General features: G+C 38.5%; 1 protein-coding gene across 1 annotated transcript in view; it reads left to right on the top strand.

Annotated features, from left to right (window-relative positions):
* NKAIN3 (sodium/potassium transporting ATPase interacting 3) overlaps positions 1-27,575 on the top strand; it is a 453,115-nt gene that overhangs the window by 262,013 nt on the left and 163,527 nt on the right. The window contains exon 6 of the mRNA XM_006170605.2: positions 6,146-6,343. Within this exon, the coding sequence (XP_006170667.1) occupies positions 6,146-6,343 (198 nt within the window). The remainder of the gene's footprint in view (positions 1-6,145; positions 6,344-27,575) is intronic.

Here is a 27,575-nt window from a genome sequence, read left to right on the forward strand (position 1 = left end):
GATTTCTCGCTTTCTGTCTCTGTCTCTCTCTGTCTTTCTGGCGAGCACACGTGCCCTATAGCAAAAACCTCTAAAAAAAAAAAGATATTAAATATGAATATGTAAGCTTTTCTCCTGTTAATCTATCTCATATCAATTTAATGTTCAAGTTCAGAAAATCCTAAGAGGGTAAAGGTAAAATTGTGCCTCTAACAAGTTTATGAACATATATACCTCACATATCCAACATGGGGGATAAACAGGGAATGAGGTAGTTTAAGATTCGGGCTTAGGGCCAAAGTGTGGCATGTCCAATTGTACAGTTTAAGTCCCAGACCCTGTGGTTTTATCAAGCACAGTGCATATATGTATCCATGTCCAAAATCCCAAATATGAAGAGAGATTTTAGAGTAGGGATTGCAGAGTGACCATATCTGGGAGAGGGAGAACTTTCTCTCTCTCTCTCTCTCTCTCTCTCTCTCTCTCTCTGGTTTTCTGTAGCAAGTACACCTCTGACAAGATTTAAAGAAAAAAAAGGAAAGCAAATCAGGCTTAAATACCATCCTTAACTGAAAATAAGAAAGAAGGGTAGGAAATTACTGGTAGATACAGGCTAGTTAGTAAATTCATATGCAGGTTCTTCCGGTACCATCTGATAAGGTTGTTTAAGCTCATCTCACTAGAGCAAATGTTAACCTTTCTGGTAAAGGAGAAAGGAAGGACACTTTTGCAAATTTAGGGTCCTGTGTTTTGGCAAATAGAAGGAGAGCAAAGAGATTTTCTTGTGTCTGATTCTTCTTGGTCTTTAGCTCAAAATAACCTTCATGCCAAAGAGGCATATTTTGGAGAAGTATAATCTTCCACCCTATGTATGTACTTCCATAAATACAAATAGTGTGGTTCGTAAATTTTTAATGCTTATGTCAACAGCGAAGTTATCAGTTGCATCAGTTGTCAGTTTCCTTCATTGTACTGTGCTTAAATTCTCACATAATATTCTAATTCCAAAAAGTGAAAGAGAAATGACATGCGACCTACTCAACATTATTTTTAAGATTACTTGTGGGTCTATGGTTTACAATGAACCTGTGCATTTCAAAACTGTAGGCTTTGATGTGGTAATTAAGACCTTCAACAAAATAAACAGTCTTCTGTATTTATTTATTTATTTATCTCCATAACAGATTGTGGTAGTTTTCTGTGTTGTAATTCCTCTGATGTGCCTTATATAGAACATTGAGCTGTCCTGTAAGTTTCGAGCATTTTGTTTGACGTTTGAGTTTAGGAACCGTGATGCAGCTGGACTGTCATGAGAAGGTCCCGGGTCACATCCTAGAATCTCCCTGAGCATGCTGGGCAAACATGATCTGGGCTGGCTGAGACTAGGAGTGGAGCATGACCCCATTGGGGATGCTTCTTTTTTCTCTTTCTCTCTGAAGAAATAAATAAATAAGAATAAAACAAATTAAAACTAATGGAAGTGGCAAATGGTGGCACAGCAATGACATGCAATGCTCAGCAAGGCAATCCCGTATGGGAAGGTTCCTAGTTCAAGATGCTGAGCACATGGGCCTTGTACTTGTACATGATCCAGGGCTGGCCAAAGGCTGAAAGTGAATCATGGCGTCAGGACCCTGCTGGAGGTGCTCTCTCTCTCTCTCCTTCTGTCTCTCTCTCTCTCTCTCTCTCTCTCTCTCTCATAAAGTAAACCTTTTGAAAAAGAAATATAGTACTGAATGGGATAAAAATTAGGCACAAACTTAAGATGAAATTTTATAGCAAAATTCAAGAGGTTTAAACGTCACATATAATTTCATGCTATTGATCTTCTCATTTAAATTTTAATAGTTACTGCAAAGAACATTACAATTTATAAATATGTTATAGTTCCAACAAATTAAGTGAAAACTATGCTGAGAGATTTTTATGAGTGTAATAAACATGTATCATTAGTTCATAAAATCACTTTTGTTTTATTTGGATAAAATAAATTTTAGTCAAAGTCATATTGAAAGGAACTTAATCTGTAACAGAAAAGGTTACTGGGTAAAAATGCTTGAGAATTTGAAATAGATACACATTTTGAGATCACGCTAGTCATCCTGAACCTAATGAATTCTATTAAGATGAGAAACAACACATAGTTCTTCTGTAGTGATCAGGACTAACTGTAAAAGATTAAATCTTATGACCAGGAAAGGGAGCAATCTGTGTACATCTCTGAAGTTTGCCTGCGGGTAACTGCCTCGTGTTAAATTGAATTCACTAGCTAAAGCAATTATTTTACTATAATATTTTCCCTTAGGAGGGTAACTGCAAATGATACATGTAACAAACCAACAATAAAAGAAAAAAAGTGGTGCAAAATGTCCTATTATCAATAAAGTGCTTTAACTGTGAAGGTAACCCGACAAACAAAACAAGCAAAAAAATTTGTTTTAATGATGTAAAATGTGTTATTATTGATCTAATTGGTGGCATACTTATAATGGTATCTTGAATTCCTTGACCTTAGGAAAATCTAAAAATGTATAGTAACTTTGCCTACTATCATGCACTGGGAATGTTTCTAACTTCCTGATTCACTTGCCATATACAGCAAAGTGTAAGGACAGGGTTTTCTACTGTCCCTGCTCTAAGAGCTCTGGTATAATTATGCAGTTCAAAAACCTGGTGGGAGGGGCCAGAAGGTAGCGTGGTGGCTGAAGGTGCTGGACTGCCACATGGTTGACCGTGGTTCAAGTCCCAGACCTGGTGGCTTGCTTTCTCACTTTCTCTCTCTCACTCTGTCCTTCTCTGGTCAAAATAAATAAAATTAAATGAAAAATAATTTAAAAAAAAAAAAACCTGGTGGGAAAATTGAATTAAAGTACAAGTTTATTTTGGTGCAAGAAGAAAAAAATCAGAAATCCACAGTTTCTTCATAATACATATTTTTCATGAATTTTTTAATTTTTTCAAGAACGTTTTGAAGACCCCATGTATATAGGGTTCAAGAGCTTTCCATTTCCCACCAACTTCTCCTAGGTTTCAGAGTTCCATCAGAATTCCATTCCTAATTTCAGATACGTAGGTATGCCCTAGGCCACTGAGGTAAAGACTGTCTTCAAAGGGCCCTTGCAATGCTCAGATGTGCCTTGTTTTGTCTACACCATAAGGGACCAGTCTCTAGGCTTCTCAGCAAAGGCCGGGAGTGGCACTTGTCCCAGCATGGCACTAGTGACAGCAGGCACCCCTGGAGGGAGTGGAGGCTGCAGTGCAGAGCCCTGGCCCAGGGGCCACCTGGTCCTCTCTCCATCATGACTTTTATTTCAGTTCCATGGGGCCATTGCGAGCTTTAGTTTACTTGGAGATCAAGAGCCTGGCTCCTCATGGATTCTTTTTAATCTATTATGGATGCCAAAATACATTATGATCTCAGTCCTTCATCGCTGATATTCCAGAACTACTGAAGGGCATGTCTTAAGGAGGATACACCTGGGCCGTTGACTCCATTCAGAGCTCTGAAGTGTATTTTGATGTGTAAAAGTTGAGGACTACATTGTTCTTTTGATTGACCGTGGTGGTATTTTTCTGGAAATGACTGAGCAGGAAAGGCCTAGTCTACTTCAGGATCTAAGAATCCATCAGGGGACTAGTGGGGGAAGACCTCTGGCAATGTGAGAGGATACTGCATCATTACTGAAAGTGCAGACGGTGGGATCAAGTGAGCACTACCACTAACTAGCTGTTACCCTGGGCAAGTTATTGGGTCATAGGGAAAGCCATGCAATTTTGCATAGAGAAACAGAAAAATACCTCATGACTTTCCTGACGGCCTACTAAGTACCTCTCTGACTTACTTTCCTCCCTTATGTTAGTTAATTATGGCTGCTACAATAAATTAGCACAGATTTGATGGCTTAAAGATCAAAAATGTATTTCCTGGCCTGGTCAAAATAAATAAAATTAAATGAAAAATAATTAAAAAAAAAATCTGGTGGGAAAATTGAATTAAAGTACAAGTTTATTTTGGTGCAAGAAGAAAAAAATCAGAAATCCACAGTTTCTTCATAATACATATTTTTCATGAATTTTTTAATTTTTTCAAGAACGTTTTGAAGACCCCATGTATATAGGGTTCAAGAGCTTTCCATTTCCCACCAACTTCTCCTAGGTTTCAGAGTTCCATCAGAATTCCATTCCTAATTTCAGATACGTAGGTATGCCCTAGGCCACTGAGGTAAAGACTGTCTTCAAAGGGCCCTTGCAATGCTCAGATGTGCCTTGTTTTGTCTACACCATAAGGGACCAGTCTCTAGGCTTCTCAGCAAAGGCCGGGAGTGGCACTTGTCCCAGCATGGCACTAGTGACAGCAGGCACCCCTGGAGGGAGTGGAGGCTGCAGTGCAGAGCCCTGGCCCAGGGGCCACCTGGTCCTCTCTCCATCATGACTTTTATTTCAGTTCCATGGGGCCATTGCGAGCTTTAGTTTACTTGGAGATCAAGAGCCTGGCTCCTCATGGATTCTTTTTAATCTATTATGGATGCCAAAATACATTATGATCTCAGTCCTTCATCGCTGATATTCCAGAACTACTGAAGGGCATGTCTTAAGGAGGATACACCTGGGCCGTTGACTCCATTCAGAGCTCTGAAGTGTATTTTGATGTGTAAAAGTTGAGGACTGCATTGTTCTTTTGATTGACCGTGGTGGTATTTTTCTGGAAATGACTGAGCAGGAAAGGCCTAGTCTACTTCAGGATCTAAGAATCCATCAGGGGACTAGTGGGGGAAGACCTCTGGCAATGTGAGAGGATACTGCATCATTACTGAAAGTGCAGACGGTGGGATCAAGTGAGCACTACCACTAACTAGCTGTTACCCTGGGCAAGTTATTGGGTCATAGGGAAAGCCATGCAATTTTGCATAGAGAAACAGAAAAATACATCATGACTTCCCTGACGGCCTACTAAGTACCTCTCTGACTTACTTTCCTCCCTTATGTTAGTTAATTATGGCTGCTACAATAAATTAGCACAGATTTGATGGCTTAAAGATCAAAAATGTATTTTCTGGCCTCTCTTCAGAAAGCCACAAGTCTGAAATCGGTTTAACCAAGCTGAAAGCAGAGTACTGACAGGGCCAGACCCCTTCTGGAGGGTTCTTCTTCCTTGCTTCTTTCTGGAGACTACCAGGATTCCTTGGCTATGGCAACAACACCATAATCTCCACCTTTGTGGTCACATTGCCATTTTTGTGTCTAATCTTCTCTGTCTTCCTCATGTAAGAATACATGTGATTGCATCTAGGGCCACCCAGATAATCCAGGGAACTCTCCCCACCCGGGATCCTAATGTGATCACATCTGCAATGTCCTTTGTTGCCTTAGGAGGTAAAAGTCACAGATTTCGGTGACGAGGACAGGGTTTTTAAGAGAAAAGTTATCCAGCCTGCTGTAAATTAGGTTGATTATAGCACCTAGGTAAACATTAAATGTTGGGGAAGATAAAATCCACCTAGAGGGAAACCAGCAGTTAGCGTAATGGCTATGTCGCTGGACTCCCACGTCGTCGACCACAATTCGAGTCCCGGACGAGGTGGCTTAAAACTCACCCGGACACATGTGCGTACGTGCCCAAGATCCCGAGAGGAGAATGGAGGAGAAGGGATTGTGGCGTGACCATCCCCCCTGGGGGGTGATTTCTTGCTTTCTATCTCTAATGTCTCTGTCTGTCTGTCTGGCGAGCGCACGCACTCTATAGTGAAAATCTCTCCAAAAAAAAAAAGAAAAAGAAAATCCACCTAGAATAGTGTTTAGCGTGCAATGAAGCACTCAGTAAAAGTTAGTTCATGAAGGTGACATCAGTAACGATGCAGCAACAAGAAAATGCAGCAATAAATAAATAAATAAATAAAATATTATATGGAGGGTCCCACTGGATTTTTGATATGCATTAACTTTAATATGTTAATGTCAGACAAAGGATTGTATCTCCATGCTGAATAATTTTAACTCCGTAATTTAGGTATATAATACAGATAGCCCTTTTGGGTTTTGTCTTTTGCTCCTTTTCACTGGAAATCATTTCAGCAATTTTCTCTCTTCTGAGTTCTTCCTAAAGTCAAAGCCAAAGATGTGATATAATACAATCATCTCCCTTTGCTCTCTTTCCTCTTCCACCCAGGACACAGATCTCATGACATTCAATATCTCTGTACATCGGTCATGGTGGCGAGAACACGGGCCAGGGTGTGTCCGAAGAGTGCTGCCCCCTGCAGCCCATGGCATGATGGATGACTTCACCTACGTCTCCGTCACAGGCTGCATCGTTGACTTCCAGTACCTGGAGGTCATCCACAGTGCCGTCCAAATAGTGCTCTCTGTAAGTACCATTTTGTTTCTTTATCTGATGAGGACTTTGTTTTATTGGCATTGTGTATCTGCACCTACCTGGTACACAGTACAGGAAAGCACGCAGGGAACACCCTTTACTTTATGGAAATAGCAGCAATTACGGCGTCACTAGTTGTACATAACAGCGGGTTATATCTTTTTCTTCTTGGTATCCAGACATTTTGTTTTCAGAACCAGTTAGTTGCTATAGTTCCTAATGTGAAATGCAATCTACATCATCCAATTAAATAATATCACAGTCCCCAAAATGGTGCATTGTCCATTAGCTTCCATAGGCTCATCTACCAATACATTCTTCTACAAAGGGATGCTAGTTACAGAAAAAGAGAGATGAAAACACACAGTGGTGTGATCAAACCTCACATTTTAAATAACTGTTCCTTAAAAAGCAAGTTTCTCCAGAGACTCTACAAAGAGATGCTAGTTACAGAAAAAGAGAGATGAAACCACACACGCACACACAGTGGTGTGATCAAACCTCACATTTTAAATAACTGTTCCTTAAAAAGCAAGTTTCTCCAGAGACTCTCAGCATGTTAGTACCTAAAATTTGGTGATGACATACAGTTTTACACCATGACCATTATCGATAAAACAAGAGATAACAAATGTTGAAAAGGATGTGAATAAAACAGAACACTAGTACAATGCCGGTGAAAATGTGAATGGTGCAGCCATTTCACTGCCCTTACCTTGTTCGTGTGTTTAGTATTTTCTCACCACAAGGATAGTTATCCTATTTCTACCGCATCCCTTAAACATGCCCATTTCCATAACAATAGTATGGATGTTCCTAAAGAAGTAAAAAATAAAATTACTAGGGTCCGGGTGGTGGTACAGAGGTAATACAACTGGAGCTACAGGGGAAAGGTTCTGGGACCATGTCCTAGATCTCCCTGGGGATGCTGACATGCACACACCCATGGTCCAATACAGTTGTGACTGGGGGTGGATTGACGCACAAAGATTCTGTTGGGAGTGCCTGGCTCCTTCTTTTTCTTCTCTATATCATACAAGAAATAAATAAGGAAACTTAAAAAAAAATAGAATTGCCATATGACCCAGCAATCTCTATTTTAGGTATACCCATGTTAATTATGTCATCATTCATAATGGCCCAGAACAACTTAAATATACATATATATTACACATATAATTATATACACATACCCACATCGTTCACCTGTTTATATATATATGTATATTTATATTTATGTAAAATTTGCCTCTGTCCCTTTCTCTCATAAGAAATAAATTGGGACCAGCAGGTGGCATAGTGGTTAAAGCACTGGACTCCCGCATGGCCAACGGCTGTTCCAGTCACAGACCTGGCAGCTTGAAAATCATGCTGGACACATGTACATGTGTGCCCCAAATGCCAGGTGAATGAAGAAGAAGGTAATGTGGCATGTCCACTCCCCACCACCACCCCAGAAGGTGATTTCTCAAACTCTCACTGTGATCTCTGTCTTTCTCTGGCAAACACACATGCCCAATGGCAAAATCTTATAAAAGAAAAAGAAAGGAAGAGAAAATGAAGGGAGAAAGGAAGGAAGGAAGGAAGGAAGGAAGGAAGGAAGGAAGGAAGGAAGGAAGGGAGAGAAAAAGAAAGAATAAAGAGAAAAAGAAAGAAAGAGAGAGAGAGAAGAAAGAAAGAAAAAAGAGAAAGAAATTAACTTTTAAAAAACTGTACGAAGTGATAAATCAAAGTCTGGACCCAGGATCTGGCTTTGTGATGAGATGAGTTCCTTCTCTCCATTCTCACTGGCCTTTCTTCATTTTATGTGTTCATTATTTCTCACCTGAACAATGACCAATAACTTCCTAAATAGCCTTTCAGGCCCCATTCTGCCCCACCTATCATGGATGCCCTTGCTTCTGGAGAGATGATTCCTGGCACCAACTTTATCTCTCACCATCTTTCTAGTAACTCTTCACTGATTCCCATCATCTTTAGGATGAAATTTGAATTTGCAATGTGGCATGTGAGGCCCTCATGACCTTCTCACCATGATTCCCCCTTTACCTCTTGGCACTCCCCTAGAATCCCAGGTGCATTTCCACAGAGCCTGGCATGCTCTGCAAGCCCTCCACATCATCTCATACCTCCCAAGGTGAGCACTTTCATGAAAGGAGTTTCACCCCATCCCTTCTCCTTCCCACCACAACCTCCGTTCTTCATCCCCATGGCCACTAGTAGACAGACATCTTTCCATCAGGAGACGTCATTCCCTAAAAAATTTCAGGATATCTTAACTTAATTTTGAAAATAAATAATACAGACTTATCTCAGAAATACAGTAGATTTGTTTCCAGACTACCATGATAAAGCAAATATAGCAGTAAAGATAGTCACATGATGTATTTTGATTCTTGGTGCATGTAACAGGTTATGTTTACACTGTACTCTTATTAAACGTGCAATGACATTTTGTTTAATAACAAAATATGTACCTTTATCTTAAAATACTTTTTTTTTTTAAATGGTGATGATTATCTAAGCCTTTAGAGAGTTTTAGTCTTTTCGCTGGTGTAGAATCTTGCCTCAATGTTGACTGATTGGGGAGCAGTTGCTAATGGTTGGAGTGGCTGTGGCAATTTCTACAAATAAGGCAGAAATTAATTTTTACACATCAATTTACTCTTCCTTTCATAAAAGATTTATCTGTAACATGGATACTATAATAGCATTTTAACCACAGTAAAATTTCTTTTGAATTGGAATCAATCCTCTCAGACCCTGTCACTTCTTTGTCAAGTAAGTTGATGTAATATTCTACATTCTTTGTCATTTTAACAATGTTCATACAAAGCATCTCTACCAGGAGTGCATTTCATCTCAAATCTTATAATTTATTTGTTCATCTTTAAGAAGCAACTCCTTATCCATTCAAATTTGATCATGAGATTCCAGCAATTCAGTCACATGTTTATGGTCCTCTTCTAATTCTCTTGCTATTTATATAACACCTGCATTACTTCCTTCACTATGGACTAGGATAAATAATTGTAAACTATTTATCTAATCGAGGTTAGTATTCGAAATTTATAAAGAAATCTTACCACTCAATAGTAGAAAAACTAATAATATTACTAAAAAATGGGGAAAAAATAAACGGGCATTTCTCCAAAGAAGACATAAAAATGACCAGAAGGTCAGAATTAATGTCTTGAGCCCCTCAAAGTCCTCCATGAGAGCCGGAATCAACTGTTTTCAAATTCCTGTCAATGTTAATATTTTTACCTCCTCCCATGTATTATAAATATTCTTAATAGCATCTAAAATGGTGAATCCTTTCCAGCAGATTTTCTGTTGACTTTTCCCACATCCATCACTCTCTTTGGCAGATATAGCTTTATGAAATGTATATTTTTAAGTAATAAGACTTGAGAGTTGAAATGACTTCTTAATCCATGGGCCACAGAGTAAACGTTATGTTAGCAGGCATGAAAACAATGGTAGCCTCCTCATATATACCCATCAGAGATCTTAGGTGAGTAAGCATATTGTCAATTAGTGGCAATATTTTGAAAGGAATCTATTTTTTTTTCTTTTGCCTGAGAAGTTAGTTTTAACAATGGGCTTAAAATATTCAATAAAGCATAGTATAAACAGATGTGCTGTCATCCCACTTTGTTGTTCCTTATAGAGCATAGGCAGAGATTTATCATAATTTTTAAGGGTCCCAGGTTTTGGGGAATGGTAGATAAGAATTGTTTTTTACATAAAACAACTAGCTGCATGAGCCTCTAACAAGAGAGTCAGCATGTCTTTTGAATCTGGTATTGACTTCTGCTCTCTGGCCGTGAAAATCCTAGATGGCATCTTCCCATAATACAAAACTGTACCACCTATGCTGAAGGTCTTTTGTTTAATGTGTCCACCTTCATCAGTTTTCTTAGCTAGATCTGAAGCTTCTACATCAGCCCTTACTACTTCACCTTGCATTCTTATTATGGAGATATTCTTCCTTAAACCTCATGAACCAGTTTCCTGCCAGCTTCAAACTTTTCTTCTGATGCTTTCTCACTTCTCTCAGCTTTCATAGAATTGAACAAGAGTTAGAGGGATGCTCTGGATTAGATTTTAGCTTAAGAGAATTTTGTGGCTAATTTGATCTAGATCACATTTCAGTGATAGGCTATTTCATTTTTATCATTCGTGTGTCCTCTGGTGTAACACTTTTAATTTCCGTCAATAATTTTTTTTTAATTTATAACTTGACTAACTATTTGGCACAGATACCTAGCTTTTGACTTATCTCACCTTTTGATATGCCTTCATCAATAAGCTCAATCTTTTCTAGATTTTAATTTAAAGTGAGAAATATATGACACTTTTAATATTTGAACACTGACAAGACAATGTAGTGTTATTAACTGGCATAATTTCAATATTATTGTGACTCAGGGATAAGGGAGGCCTGAGGAGAGGGAAAAAGATGGGGCAACAGCTGGCTGATAGAGTTGTTAGAACGCATCCTTTATCAATTAAGTCCACCATCTTTTCTGGGCATAGTTCTTAGAGGTCTAAAACAATTACAAGTATAAAGGACCATTGTTCACCATAACAGATATAATAATAATGAAAAAGTTTAAAATATTGTGAGAACTTCCAAAATGTGACACAGAGACATGATGTGTTTCCAGAAATTATTGGAAAAATGACTCCTAGTAGGCTTGCTTGACACAGAAATAGAACTATGAATATGTTTTTCAAAACTAAAGTTTTTAAATGTATCACATTTTAAATAGTATGGTTTAACCATCACATAAATTATATAGAAGAGTAGAAGAGATATTATGGTTATTTTTCTCAGATTACTAAGCAGTCTTAAACCTCATAACATTTATGTGATCATATGGAAACACTCTTAAATCTTAGTTATTACAAGCTATCCCTCTATTACTTTATTATCACTTCATTATTACTCTAATAATCTACCTAGTTCTGGGATCAATAATAATGCATATGCGATGTAGGTGTCTTTAATTTTGAGCATTAGTTATTTGCTGGTGAATCTGGATCCATAAACTTATGTTAATTATTAAATAAGAACTTTGTGTTTGTGTATATATATATATATGTATATGTATATATACATACATCAATATACATATATTTAAAGGAGTTCATTTTTATAATTAGTAAAAAAAAAAAAAAAGTCCCAATCTCTATACCCGAAAACGACCTTTAAAACTGACCTTAGAGAACTCTCTTAGGGCTAATTTTATACATATGTTGCCTTGAATCCTCACTGTCAAGATGTTCCCCCTCATATCAGACAGGTGACAAATCCTGTTCTTCAGTCTCTTTGGAGATTGTCACCATGGTTGGAGTTGTGGCGATGGAGAGCTCTCCATCTAAGAGTTGTTTTTCCATCATCTCTATGTCTTTTGCACTGAATCTCTCTGGTTACATCAACATTCTTCACAGTTCTCTGCCCTTCATAGTAGACATGTTAAGCTTAAAGATAAAATCATCACTCAGCAGAAAAAGATGAGATGGGGCTAGCCTCACTGGTGTAGCCAGTAGCATACCAGATTGCTGCACTGGAAGCCACAGGCTGACTGAGGTGTGAGTTCCTGGACCCTGTCAGCCTGAAAACATGTCAGGCATGTCATGTATGCCCAAGATCCTGATGGACTGGAGAAAGGGGATCACAGTATGACCCAGCCCTGTGGAGGGTTTTGATTTCTCTCTCCCCACTCCTCATATATTTTTGGACACACTATTATGAGTGAAAAGAGGAAAAAAAGGTTAAAATAAAAAGAATGATGAAATAGTAATGTTAGACGAGTGAGTATCCTGTGAAAACTGTATTCTCAACAAGCTGTATGGAGATCTGTTCTATTTGCTCAGAGAGTAAATTGCACAATGACCAGAACTGATAATAATATTGCTAACTTGGTAACACATACTCACAGAGTGTGAGAATGCAAGTCAAAAGATAAGAGGAATTTAAGCTTTTCAAATAAGTTATAATTGTTATAGCTGTACCTTTCCAAAATCTTAAATATATCAATAGTTAAAAGTTTGTTTTCTTCTAATTTACAGATAAACATTTACATTTATATAGCAAGCTCAGTATTTGCTTGGAAGTGTTTTAAGTGCTCTGCAAGTATGAACTCGTTTCATTCTCAGGTAGAGAATGAAACTAACAGGTAGATATTATTGTAGTCATTTACAGACATGAAAACTGAGTCTCACAGAGCAGTTAAGTAATTTGTCCAAAGTCACACAGCATGTGTGTGAGTGAAAGACCTTAGGCTTAGACAGATAGACTCCATAATCCTTGCTCTTAACTATTCTCTGCTCTTCCTCATGACAAGAGAAAAGAGAACCTCCAATTTTCAGCATCCCTTTACTGAGTTCAGTGGTAAAAGGCAGTGAGACTCCGCTGGACAGGGTTTTCTTGGAACCTCATGTGAAAGTAACCATGAAGTTGGTACAATTATGTCTCACTGTTCAAAGATTTGTGGAGTGAGTAACTGAAAATGTTTTTCTTTCACCCTTGAACACTTCTCCCAACTACCTTTTAATTGTTCAAGAAGTAAATTTCAATAACTGTAAGATCCTAAATATACTGGACTCTATTTTGTTCTTATTTGCTGATTTGGGCTGAAGGTGCTAGTAGGAGATAGGGAATCCTGGTTAATATCTCCTGCCCTGGTACTACCCAGAATTGCTCTTTTTCCCAGACTAGCTATTTTTATATGAAATATATAACTTCTGCCTATACCAAATTTCGAGCAATTTCTACATGCTACAAGGAACAGTTAAGGATTTAGATCAGTTATTCTCAATACAGTGTCCCTGATCTCTGTATTTAGTTCTGTCCTCATAAAACTGAAGCAACAATTTATCTAAAGTTTTATCCACCCAATGAATCATTTACTGGATAATCAAAATATTGAAAGGTTTGTGGCTGTAGGGGAGGAACTGCCATGTCCACAATTTTCACAAGGCTTTGGCAGAGATACCTGTGCTGTATATGAAGAACTAGAAAATTCCTGCTCAGTAAAATTATTTGGGCTTGAAAAATTTTATCTGGTGAACTGTGCATATAAGATCATTTCTTTCTCTGTATTTTTATCTATGCAATATACTCTCTTTCTTTAAAATGCATATACATTTTTTTTTTAATTTTGCCAGAAGGCATGTGCCCTCACAGGAGAGAAACAAGAGTGGGAGGATTAAAAAAAAAAAAAAAAGACATAAAAAAAAAAAAACAGTCATAGGGGATGGTCATGCTTTAATCCCTTCTCCTTTCAATCTCCATTTCTCCTTTCAAGATTTTGGGCACACATGCACATGCTTCTAGTATGGTTTTCAAACCGCTGGGTCCAGGACTCAAACCCCACAGTCAGCCATATGGGATCCAGGCACCTTAACAACCACACCACAGGCTGCCCCCCCCACATACATTTTTACATGCCTTTATTAAAAAATGCCTTTATTAAGATACAGTTCTAATACCATACAATTCACATTTAAAGTGTACAATTCAATAGTTCTCAGTACAGTCACGAATAGGTGTAATCATTATGATAGCCAATTTTAGAAAGTTTTTAATCTCAAAAAAGGAAACCCTACATACCTTTTAGCTATCACTGCCTATAAACAATCCTAAAAAAACTGTTTATATTAATATACTTTCTGTTTATATATTGGGTTGTCAGGAAAGTTATGATGCATTTTTTCTAGAAAAACAGAAAAATATGTCATGACTTTCCCAACGACCTTATACTGGACCTTCATGTAGATGAAATTACTTAGTGTGGTCTTTGCATCTGGCTTCTTTCACTTAACATAGCACTTTCCAAGCTCATTCATGTAGCATGTATCAGGACTTCATTCCTTTTTATATCTAAATAATATTCTATAACATATCTACATCTATTATTTGTGACTTTTCTAGATACATGTACAATACTTGACAAAATTTTCAGAACTACAATTTAAATTTATATAGCCCTCACCTACTCATTGATAAAGCCCTAAATGGAATTAATGCAACCCAACACATTTTGTCTATAAAACATCCACAGAAACATCTGGGTTAAAAATAGCAATTCTCAGTGCTTATACAGATGTTTGGTCTTGTGTATATATAAAATACTAATATTGCCTGTCACTTGTACAAGCATTTATGGGTTTAATAACTTAAAGCATGTTTACATTTAAAGATTATATCCCTCTTATAATATTTTCCACAATTAAATGTATATGATTGGATTTTATACTGAATATTAATCATTATAGACATTTGCATCTCTAACCACAAGTTTCATATAATTTCCAAACAATAGAATTCAGACTCCAAAGCTTGAATGCTCATGATTGTCATAGACATATTTATAGGTCTTCATAAATTCTTACTGCCATACTAGTTTCAAACAATCTCTTAAACATTGATTAATAAATGCAAGAGTGAGTTATGACATTTGGTAGGCTTAAATACAGTTTCATCAAAGAAATGCAAAGCTTCATTAGAAATCATACCTAGCTCAAAAGCTATCAATATAGAAAATCTAAGAACTGTTTAATAATTAATCAAGACAAACATGGTAATGCTAGGCTTATGGCTGTATTAGAGGCAAGAAAGTTAATCTTATTGACATTTTACTTAAGGTAATTTGATGTCATTCAGATGTTGTCAGACTTTTCATCTTTAGCCCTAGGTTAGAATAACAAATAGATTTAGAAAGTAGCTTTTCATAATGACAAGAATTCATTCAAAATCATTTATATTTTCTCTCAAAAGATCAAATTTCGTATAAATTCTATGAAGAAAACCTTGTAATGTTACTTTTTATATTTTTCTAAATAAAAACAGGCAATTTCATTCATTCAGAAAAACATACTCAGTAAGCCCCTCCTCGCTACAATGCATTATGCTCAGAGCTTGGGGATGAGCGAATGGAGGAAACGCAAACAAAGCTGAATTCAATGCGTTCCTACCCATGGTGTCTTTTGATATACTCGGGGAGATTGACAAATTGGTCAAATTGCCATAGATTAGAACAGAAAATGGGAACTCTCTGAAATGCATTTCTAAGTCTCACTAGAGCTCACAGGAGGAAGCGACATTCAGGGAAGTTGTGATATTTAACTTCCATCCACAGAGTTCACTCTCTGATGAGAAGAGGGAAAGCAGTTTCACACAGAAGCTACAACAAACATGAAGAAATAAAAGCAAGAAATCATGGAAGTAAATGAGCAGCTCACTTGGGTTTGACAAAGGGTATAAGCACAGAAGTAGTGGCTTAAAACTTGGAAGAAGTGTCCTTGTGTGGCAGGTGGCATGGTGGTTAAGGCACTGGACTCCCACATGGTCAACTGCAGTTCAAATTCCAGACTGGGTGGCTAGCTTTCTTACCCTCCTTCTCTCTTTCTATCTCTCTCTCTGTCTCTGTCTGGTCAAACTGAATAGTAATAATAATTAATAAAATTAAATAATTATTTTTCAAAATTGGAATAAATGTTGATGCCAACCGTGGAAGGGCTTAAATACCTTATTGAGGCTTTGGCCATTGCACTCAGAAGTATAGAGCTACTTGGGGTTTATAAGGAGCTAAGTAGCATGTACTGAACTCTGAATTCAGGAGGCTATTCTGCTAGGCACATGTAGGATAGATTAAATAAGCAGAAATAAATATGAGGATATTCTTCTTTTTTTTTTGAGAGAGAGAGGTTTTTCACTATAGGGCGCGTGCGCTCGCCAGACAGACAGAGAGAGACAGAAAGACAGAAAGCAAGAAATCACCCCCCAGAGGGGATGGCCACACCGTAATCCCTTCTCCTCCATTCTCCTCTCGGGATCTTGGGCACGCACGCACACGCGCCCAGCGTGGGTTTTAAGCCACCGGGTCCGGGACGCGAACTGTGGTCGACTACGTGGGAGTCCAGCGACATAGCCATTACACTAACTGCTGGTTCCCATTATGAGGATATTCTTCTAGGAGTCTGAACCCATACTCCCCAGCATGTTCTCAGAATCTATTTCCTACATATACTGTCTCCTACAAATACAAGATGGATACCTGAGTGGCTTCATTTGGACTAATGTATTATATCAACTTCTTGGCAATTTATTATATAACTTAGCACATTAAAGTATCTGAGAGGGGCCAGTAGATGGTGTAGTGGCTGAGGGGCTAGACTCTTACATGGCCGACTTTGGTTCAAGTCCCAGGCTATGCAGCTTGAAAATCACACCAGGCACATGTCACATGTGCCCAAACTCCTGAGTGAAGAATGGAAGAAAACGTGTTGTAGCGTGGCCATCTTCCTGGAGGTACGATTTTTCACTTTCCCTCCCTCTGTTTTCTCTCTCTTCCTCTAGCAAACACATGTGCCCTATGGTAAAAACCTAAAAAAAATAAAATGTTTCTGAGATAACTCTACTGTTTGGAAAAAAAATATCATGGGAAACAAAGACAGACAAGGGACTCTTTCAGGTTAAAGGAGACAGAGAACACAGGCAACTAACAAAATAGTTTAAATAAATCTGAGAAGAATTTGAAACCAAACATCACACATCAGGACAGCTGAGGCCCAGGTGTGCATTCTTACGTGTCCTTGTCTGTGCCAGGCTGATGCTGGGGGTGGGTCAGGGTGTACAGACCTTGCTGGGGTGCTTGTCTCTCTTGGGAGAAGTAAATGAATGAACTTTTAAAAAGTAAATGAAAAGGAAACACTCAGACACTCATGAGACATTTGTCGAAATGTGTGCAGTTGTGTGGCTTTATAATAGTGTTTTACAATATTAATTTCCAAGATTTTCTAATAGACTGTGGCTGTGTGAGATGGTAACATTTGAAGAATTTGGCAGAAGATTATCCAGGAATTCTTTGTACCACTTTGTTCAAAGTATATATCTGCAATAGTTTCAAAATGAGACTTTAGAAATATTTTTTAATAAATAAAAAATCAAATGCATTGCCAAACAACTTTCTAATGAAAATAACCATTGAACTTACAGAAATGGAAAGAATCATGAAAGAATGCAATGAATAAATTTAGGTCAACAATTTAGATTACTTACATAAAATTGACAAATCACTAAAGTGACTCGAGAAGAAATAATAAATTCTGAATATACTAACCAAGAGGAAACAAATAAAGTGAATTAGTCATTTTAAATCACCCAAGCCAGGGAAAAAATACTTAGCAGACATGGGAATGTAAAGTTCTCCATTGAAAATAATATATACGGTAATTGCCTTGATTTGATTGCCATTGCTACTTCTTGCATACTTTGCTAAACCACAGTGTGTGCTACAGAGATGTACAATAATGAAATTCGTACAAGAAATCATGAAATTTTTAAAAAATGACCCAAGAAAGAAATTCTTACCCCAGATTGCTTCACTTATGAATTTTAGTAAATATTTTTAAAGATATTATATAATTCCTTTACAAATTATCTTTTTTTTTTTTGAGACATTTTCACTATAGGGCGCATGCGCTCACCAGACAGAGAGAGACATAGAGACAGAAAGTGAGAAATCACTCCCCAGGGGGGATGGTCATGCCACAATCCCTTCTCCTCCATTCTCCTCTCGGGATCTTGGGCACGCACGCACACGCGCCCAGTGTGAGTTTTAAACCACTGGGTCCGGGACACGAACCACGGTCGACTACATGGGAGTTCAGCAACATAGCCATTACGCTAACTACTGGTTCCCCAAATTATCTTTTTAAAACAGAACAGGAGGGAACACCTTCAAATCTTCTGGACAGGGAGTATTACTGACACCAAAGCCACACACAGACATCGCAAGGAAAGAACTCTACAAACTCTATCTTGTGTGAACATAGACATATAAATCCTTAATCAGATACCGCGTACCAAGTCCAGTGACATATTAAAAGTTTTATTTTCAGATTTAAACCACAATGGCATACTCACTTTATACCTACTAATTGGACTATAATTTAAAAAACATTTAACAAAAAGTATGGGTGAAGATGTAGAGAAATTGGAGCCCTCATATACTCTGGTACGAAAGTAAACTGGTGAAGCTGCTTTGAAGAACAGCCTGACAGTTACTCAAAAGATTACATACAGAGTTCCACCTAAACCAACAATTTCCCTTCTAGGTATACACCCAAGAAAAAGTAATATATAAACCTGCACAAAAACTATTATACAAATGCTCTTAATGGCTTACTTAGAAGAGCCAAAAAAGTAGAAATAACCATAATGTCCATTCCATACAATGAAATATATTCGACAGTAAAGTGAAGTATTAATACATCTACGATATGAATGAACCTCAAAAATATTATGCCAAATTAAAAAACCCAGTCACAATAGACCACATATTACATGATTCTGAAATGCCCATAACAGACAAATCAATCCTAGATTAGTTAACTTGCAAAGATCTAGCCTTTTCCTGCCTTTTCTTCTGTTAACAATAATTCTGCAATGAATAGAGATGTTGTCACCTTTTCAGCAAGTTTTTCAGAGACAATGCATCACTTCTCTCTTTTCCCTTTCGAGTTTAAAATCAAACTGGAAAATGCCAGATGAAAATGAGGATAAGATCCTTATTCCCCATAAATCCAATCGAAGAGCATGGCCTTAGATAGTCAATTAAATTGATTTTCTAATCCCTGCCAAATTCCACACCCTCATGACTGGACAACCATAAAACTAGTATTGAAATAAGTGGCAGAGAGCAGATAACGCTTCCTACAGGCTGCTGAGTCTCCCATCTCCACTCTCCTCCTCACCCCTCAAAAAGAGGAAAGGGCTGAAATGCACTCAAATGCTTCTAAACTCAGCAAAGAAATTTTAGTACCTCCAAATGTATACACAAGGAATGAAGGTAGATAATCTCCTAGCATATTTAAGTAGTTTTGCAGAGCTACTTATACTACACATGAGAATAATGATTAAAACAGCCTATTATTATAAATTTTTTGTAGAATGAATAAATTATTAAGAATAACCACATTTAACAATACATACTGAATACTTTTTATTTAGGTGAAAGTTTTTTTAGGGATATTTTTGGTGTTTTATTGGGAGAGGGAGAAGCAGGTATCTAGAATGTGATCAAGACTGTCCTGTGAAACTGTGCCGCACTTCAGTACCCCTAAGAGATTGCCTCCTGCTTTCCAGGTGGCCATGTTCTACTCCACTATACAACTACTGATATGGATGGATACATGTGGAATTACTTAGCAAAGTTGAGAAAAACATCTAGAGAGGATCTATCATGGGTGATCCAGAGAGCAGTAACAAAAGGACACAAAAAAGAGAATTGGTCTTGTAATTGCATTCTGTTGAACAGCTAGATAAGCAGTCAGCAGTTTTGCATTAGAATGCATTTGGTTATCCCATTTACAATGGGCTGGTAATCCTATAAATATTTATTGCTGAAAGAAAGAAAGCAGCATAAGCTTTCACTCTCTGAGAAAGGTCTGTAACATGCATGGTGTCAGTGAAGTATGGAACCCTGATGATTTGGTTACTTAATATGTTTAAGGCTGGACTGCACTTGGCACACGTAAACAATCTGAATGCAGTTGTCAGAGGCACGTGCCAGAGGGCGATTGCCAGCATATGCTTCAGTGGGTAAACTATCCAGTCCACAGCTGCTGTCAGTGAAGTATGGAACCCTGATGATTTGGTTACTTAATATGTTTAAGGCTGGACTGCACTTGGCACACGTAAACAATCTGAATGCAGTTGTCAGAGGCACGTGCCCAGAGGGCGATTGCCAGCATATGCTTCAGTGGGTAAACTATCCAGTCCACAGCTGCTCTCTACCACAGCCTCAAGCAGGACAATGCGGAACCCACGGATTAGTAGATTTACCTTTGGTTGGGAATAAGGCTCAATCCCTTATGAATAGAATGAATACAAAAACAGAAGGAGAAAGACAGAAAAAGAAGCACTTTCCTTGAGATGATTCTGTATCTGTGCACATTACATAATGTTAATCCCTCACTGTAGCTTGGAGAAAATAACCTGATTCTTTCTTTCAAAGGCATGGCATCATTCAAGCAATAAATGCATTTCCTTTCCAATTCTATATGCTGCATGTGTCAAATAAACAAATATCAAAAACATACCACTTACGGTTTTGCACATATTTTCATAGCTCATTTACTACCCTAAAGATTTAGGCAGCTAATAAGAGCACAGAAAAAGAGAGAGCGAGAGGAGAGAGAGAGAGAAAACAAGAGCAGTTATTAATAACACAAAGGAAATAGAAAAAAGAATGAAGGAAAGGTAGAAAAAGAAACCAGAGCCTCTTGGCTGAGAATACCCACAATAACTAAATGTGATACCTAATTATGCACTTTTTTTGCAGCCAGAGCAAAGAAGAAAACTCAATGGATAAATATTATCATATTTTTATTATATTAGAACAGTTATGAGGACTCCAAACTGCCCATCAATTCATCATCTAGTTTTCTTTTGTTGATGTGATAAATACTAATAGGCAGTAAACAACGGGCTCATTGTCTTTGGGCATGCATGTGACATGTGAATACATGACACTTCTATTAACCCTTGAAGGGTTTATTTAAAGATTAAGATTTTTAAAGTAGCAATTCTAAAAGAGAAATCACAATTTCTCAAATATTTGCCATACAACATCTGGTAACTTTCCGGATGTTTGAGATACAGAGAACAGCACAGACCTCGTTCTGCCCTCACTGCATGTAAAAGCTATTGAGAGGGCCAGCAGGTGGTGTGGTGGCTAAATCACTGGATTCCCATATTGCCAACCATGGTTCAAGTCCTGGACTCTGCAGCTTGAGACTCATGTTGGGCACATGTGCATGAGTGCTCAAAATCTCAACAGGAGACTGCAAGAGAAGGGATTGTGGCATGATCATCCCACTAGGGTGTGATTCCTCATTTTCCCTCCCTCTGTCCAGCTCTATCTCTCTCCAGTGAATGGATGTACCCTATGGCAAAAACAACAATAACAAAAAAAGCTACCTAGAAATACATACTTGTACATTAGTAATTGTCCAAGGTGATGGGTGCATATTACTCCTGTCACAACTACCAAGAAGATCCTACCTGGTAGTCCTGGTTAACCTGAACATTTATCTTGTCCTCAGTATGTGGTGGTTAAGAGTGCAGATAATGGAGTCAGAATGCCTGAGTTTGGATGCCAGGTTATAACAAATGACTAGCTCTGCAACCTCAGTCAGTCATGTTACTTAGCCTTTCTGTGTTCCCAATGGGTTCTTTATCTTTAAAGTGGGAATAGTAATAGTACTTCTCTTCTATGGGGCAAGTAGGTGAATGGTGGTTAAGACACTGTATTCCCACATGGTTGACCATGGTTCAAGTCCCAGACTGGTGACTTGAGCCTCACATCAGGCAAATGTGCATGCATGCTCAAAATCCCAAGAAGAGACTAGGAGAAAAGAGATTACAGCATGGCCAACCTCCCTGGAGGGGATTTCTCACTTTCCCTTCTGTCTGTCTTTGGTGAGTGCACACACCCTGTGGAAAGAATCTAAACAAAAATAAATAAGTAGAAAGTATCTCCACTCTAAATATTGTAACAATTAATAGGGCATCTTCTCATGGCAATCACACAGTTCTAAAAGAATATTAAAAGAGGGACCAGCAGTTAGTGTAATGGCTATGTCGCTGGACTCCCACGTATTCGACCGCGGTTCGCATCCCGGACCCAGTGGCTTAAAATTCACGCCGGGCACGTGTGCGTGCGTGCCCAAGATCCCGAGAGGAGAAAGGAGGAGAAGGGATTGCGGCATGACCATCCCCCCGGGGGGTGATTTCTCACTTTCTGTCTCTATGTCTCTCTCTGTCTGGCTGGCTAGCACACGCGCCCTATAGCGAAAAAAACTCTTAAAAAAAAATAGAATATTAACAGAAACTCCAAGAGCTCTCAAGTCCTAGTCTCAGACCTGCTCAGCCTTGCTCCTGCTGCATTCCTTTGGTCAAAGGCAGTTAGTTGCAAAGCCAATGGAGACCACAAGGACAGGAAAACAGATTCCACTACAAAGAGAGGGAGCTGCATAGTACTATGACCATTTTGCAGCATCCGCTTGAACTGTTCTTAGTGTTTGACTGGAAATGGAGAAGTGGAAGAAAAAGGAAAAAAACTAGTGAATGATGACAATGAATTTTCTGTCCAAAGCAAACTAGTGGACATTGTAGCAAATCACTTGATACTGAGTTCTGAACCAGCTCACAATTTAAACTACAATTTATAATAATTTGTTATGATGTTGGATTTTTCAAAGGTAAGAATCAATAACTCAGGTTGTTTAGAGAATCACAATCTTCTATGCTGTTTAAATACTGCTGAATTTTCTTTAACTTTGTTCCTCAAAGGCTGGAACAATTCTTTACTGTGCAGACTGATAGGAATTACTTACATTTGATCCATTAGAACAAATTTTATACATAGCCTTATTTATACCCACTATATATGATTAAAATTTTTGTTTTTTTGTTTGTTTGTTTTAGAAAGATTTTTGCTATAGGGCACATTCTCTTGCCAGTATTTCTAAACTGCAAATCCAAATTATTTTAAAATTATTATTTACTTAATTTTCTTTGTCATTATTATTATTTTTTCAATTTTTCTACAGGCTACATGCACTCACCAAAAAGAGAGAGAGAAAGTGAAAAACAACAGCCAGGTCTGGGACTTGAACCACAGTCAACCATGTGGGAGTCCAGGACTTAACCACCACACCACCTGTTGGACCCAAAATCCAATTATTAACTTTACTGTTCAGAAAAGTTAATGATTCTACTTTGCTCACAGGGTCCTTTCCAAACCAATACTTGCAATGAAATTCAGAATAAATTAACAGAGGAATTTAAGCTATTCTCAAACTTTCAGGAAGAATAAGGATGCCTTACAAGGAAATTGGGTTGTTATGCCAAAGGCCAGACTATTAATTTTCTCAGTTATTAATTCAAACAGCATCTTTAACAATTATTTGAGTGGAGACATTAGATATAAGTTTTACCTAGTGTCCTAAATCTCAAAGTATTGGGTTTATTTTTATTTCCAGACTTATTTTGGTTTCAGAGAAAGATGAGTACGACATGGTGATTGCCTCTTGATTTTGAAATTTTTGAATTGTTTAGGATCCTTTTCTCAAGTTCCATGTCTTAGGTCATTTAAAAGTACATGTATAGGGGCCAACAGGTGTCATAGTGGTTATGGCACTGAACTCCCACATGGCCAACCATGGTTTGCATCCTGAACCCAGCAGCTTGAAACTCACACTGGGCCCATGTACGTGCAGGCCTAGAATCCCAAGAAAAGAATAGAGGAAAAGGGATTGTGGTGTGGTCATTCCCCCAGGGGGCGGGAAGAGTGATTTCTTACTTTTTCTCTCTCTCTGTCTCTTTCTGTATCTCTGGTAAGCACAATGTGCCCAATAGCAAAAAATTTCTCTTTCTCAAAAAAGTGCACATATATTGAACATGGGTTTATATCAGAGATGGTAAGAATAAAACGTGGTCCTTGCTCTCCGGGACCTCCGGATCTCTCTTTTGGTGAGAGAGATCTTTCACGTGTAAGAATCACTCAGTGTGATACATGCTGACTCAGAGAACCGGGTAGGCCAGAGCTGAGGCCTGTTGGGCCAAGCGACTGGATCCCACATGGCTGAGTGTGCAGTAGGACTCCTAGCCCCAGCAGCTTGAATAACACACTAAGCATGTTTCATACATGCCCCAAATCCCAATGGGGTGGAGAAATGGAAGAGAAGGGATTGCGTTGTGACCACACCTCACTGAGGAGTACTTTCTCCCTCGCCCCTGCTCTTTCTCTCTCTGTTGAGCACACTCACCCTCTAACGCATTTAAAAATAAAAAAGAGGACTATGTATCATGGATGAGTGGATTAAGGAAGAGACCTATTAAATGTTGCAAAATAAGGAAACATTTTATAGATGCGCTACCATATGAATAAGTCTTGAAAGATAAATTTATTGATTAAAAAGCTAAAGAATAGTATTACAGTGAGAGAACATAAACAATTTTATGAAGATGAGAAGCAGCATGATTATGTCAGGTCATATCATGGTTTAGCTCAGTTTAAGATTCAACAGGAAAAGTGGTGGAAGATGAGAGACAAAAACGCAGGCAGGTGCTAAATCCCAGAGGATTCCCCATTCTGTACATGCACGAGATGCTGCAGATAGGGCACAATGTTGGACAATACTGAGTTGAACCACAGAAAACTGACATTTTGGTAAGTCAAAAAAGTGAAAAATACAAGGATTTCAGAGATTCATTTGTCAATTTTCTTTTTCTTTTTTTTTTTTTTTTTTTTTTTTGAGAGGTTTTTCACTATAGGGCACATGCGCTCGCCAGACAGACAGAGAGAGACAGAGAGACAGAAAGCGAGAAATCACCACACAGGGACATGGTCACTTTGCAATCTCTTCTTATCCATTCTCTTCTCTGGATTTTGGGCACACACACATGATGCACCAGCATGAGTTTTAAGCCACTGAGTCTAGAACTCAAACCACAGTCTACTACATGGGAGTCCAGTGACATAACCATTACACTGTCTGCTGATCCCATCTGTAGATTCTTAAGCTACCTTCATCTTTGGCATTTTGAAGTGAATTTGTCTAACCTGACACATTTGCTAGTAAGAGAAGCCTTCTCTGTTTCTCACAGAAGGGGTAGTTTACTGAGAGGAAATAAAGATGGTTCTCCCAAGAGTCCAAGAACAAAACCTAGACTCAGCTGAACTTTATGGAAAATGGAAATGACCCCACCCTGCCCTCATGAAATGGCCTTGGGATTCTTTCTGTTGTTCTAGTCCACTTTTCCTTCTGTAGATTGACTTCCTTGACTTACACATGGTTTCTTCTTCCTTATGTCTTCACCATACTATAGGCATGGCACCCCAGTCTTTCTTCAAGTTATAATACTTTGGTTTCAGCATTATCCTCCAACAGAACTTTGGAATCCTGCGAGAATGAATCTTATTAACCCTGTTCATTCTTTGGTACCTGCTGTCTATCTTTGAGCCACTATATACCAGCAGGTCAGCTCTCTGAGTCCGTCAAAATTACTTGGCTCCGTAAGATAGAAGGTGTGGGTGGAGCTGCTCCCCTCAGAAGAGGATGTGGCAGGTAAGCCTATCAAGACTGAGCAACACAGCTCATTTCCCACAATTAGGCTGGCATGAGAGCCTCTGAGTCACTTCTGCAGGTCCAAGAAATCCTAATCTCTAACATTCATTTTCAGCTGTAAGAATATCCAAAAGCCCAGGCACTCTAATGCAGGCAGGAGTGGCACTCCTGTGTGATGCTGGAAGCCACATGGTAGGTACCCAGTTCATGTTCTGGGTCTACCTGAGCATGCCAGGCATACTCATGAGCATGCCCACAATCCTGCCTGGTGATGGGATAGGATTGGGGATAGGATTGTGGCATTTGTGGAATGAAACCCCTGTTGAGGGTGCCTTTATTGCTCTCTCTGTCTTTAATGAAGAACTTAAATAAACAGGATTAAAAAGAAGAAGAAGAGGCCTAGCCTGCAGTACAATGGGTAACAAACTGAACTACAGTGCTGGAAACCATGTGGCTGACCAGGCACAGATCCCCAGGTTGGCTTAAAAATACACTGGGCACGTGCACACATGCCCAAGATTCTGATGAGCAGTAGATCTAAGGAAAGGAGATCAGGACATGATGAGACGCTGGCAAGGGGTGCTTCTCTCTTTCTCTCTCTCTCTCTCTCTCCCTCCCTCCCTCTCATACTCACACCTACACTCTTTATCAGCAGTAAAATAAACTTTTAAAAATCTGAGAAATATGTCTTTAATATCATTACCCGAAATATTTCTAATCTTCATCAAACCTTACATTTCTACATTAACTAATTCCTATCATGGCTAGAGTTTGAGCTCCAGGGTAGAAAAATCACTAATTAATTTGCAACAATTAATTAGTTAATTATATTAACTAAATCCTTCTGAGAATATAAGCAGTAGTTGACAGTCATTTCTTTTCTATATACCCACATTAGACATGCTTGAATATCAGGTTTTTAATTTTAATTTTTTTTATTTATTAATTTTTTTGCAGAAGTTTTTGCTATAGGGCACGTGCACTCACCAGAAAGACAGAGAGAGACAGAGAAACAGAAAGAGAGAAATCACCCCCCAAGGGGGATGGCCACACTGCAATTCCTTCTCCTCCATTCTCCTCTCAGGATCTTGTGCACTCATGCACACGTGCCTGGCATTAAGCCACCGGGTCCAGGACTCAAACTGTGGTCGACTGCATGGGAGTTCAGCGACATAGCCATTATGCTAACTGCTGGCCCCAGGTTTTCAATTGAAAAAAAAAAAAAAAGCTTCCCATCTCAATGCTGGCAGTGTCTAGAACAGGTGAGCTTCGGTGCAGCCAGTAGCTTCGTTCTTATCATCTCTCATGTCCTCCTTTCACTCCCCTTAGTAGTAGCCTTTGCAAACACAGTGTGTTACTTCTCTGTAGGAAGTAGGGTGGCTGGACCAGCAATAAATGGCTTCATAATGAGGTGATTATTTTTAACATGTGTAGATTGTAGTCTGACTCCAATAAATATCAAATTGAGCATAAGACAAATGTCATATAAAACCTCTTTTTTGCTTCCTATGCTGTATATAAGTACAAGAAAAATCCATTCAACTGTCACCAATAAATGCTATTAAATGCAAATAACATGCTACCAGGCAAAAGGCAGAACGCAGTAACAGTACTTAGAAATTAGTCCTCAATCCTGAAGCTGCTCTCAGGAAAATCCATAGTTCTCCCCGTCCTCTCCAAATCTACCTTAAAATACGGTTCTTGCATCTATTAGAGTGTTTCTTGAGGTGAGGCAACAGGAAGGGAAATTGAAGGATGGTGAGCAGAAGAAATGGAAGTCTTTGATCTCAACCTTCATTCTAGTCTCATTTTCTTTCCTCTCCATCTCTACTTTTTAGTTATTTAGGAGAAGGGTGCCAGTAATGTGAGACTTTCTGATAGCTGCCTACAGCCCCATGATACTGTACATAATTTTTCTCTCAAGAATTAAAGAGTCTACCTTGGTAAACATGTACAGTACCTCCCAGAGGGCAACCACGAGGACAGAGACAGTGAAAAGCAGGAAGCATAGCTTAAAATACAGCACTTATCTGGCTCTTGGCTACTATTCCTTTCTGTACTATCTCTTTCC

The sequence above is a fragment of the Tupaia chinensis genome, unplaced genomic scaffold, assembly GCF_000334495.1.
Source record: "Tupaia chinensis unplaced genomic scaffold, TupChi_1.0 Scaffold148698_1, whole genome shotgun sequence".
Taxonomy (NCBI): Eukaryota; Metazoa; Chordata; class Mammalia; order Scandentia; family Tupaiidae; genus Tupaia; species Tupaia belangeri.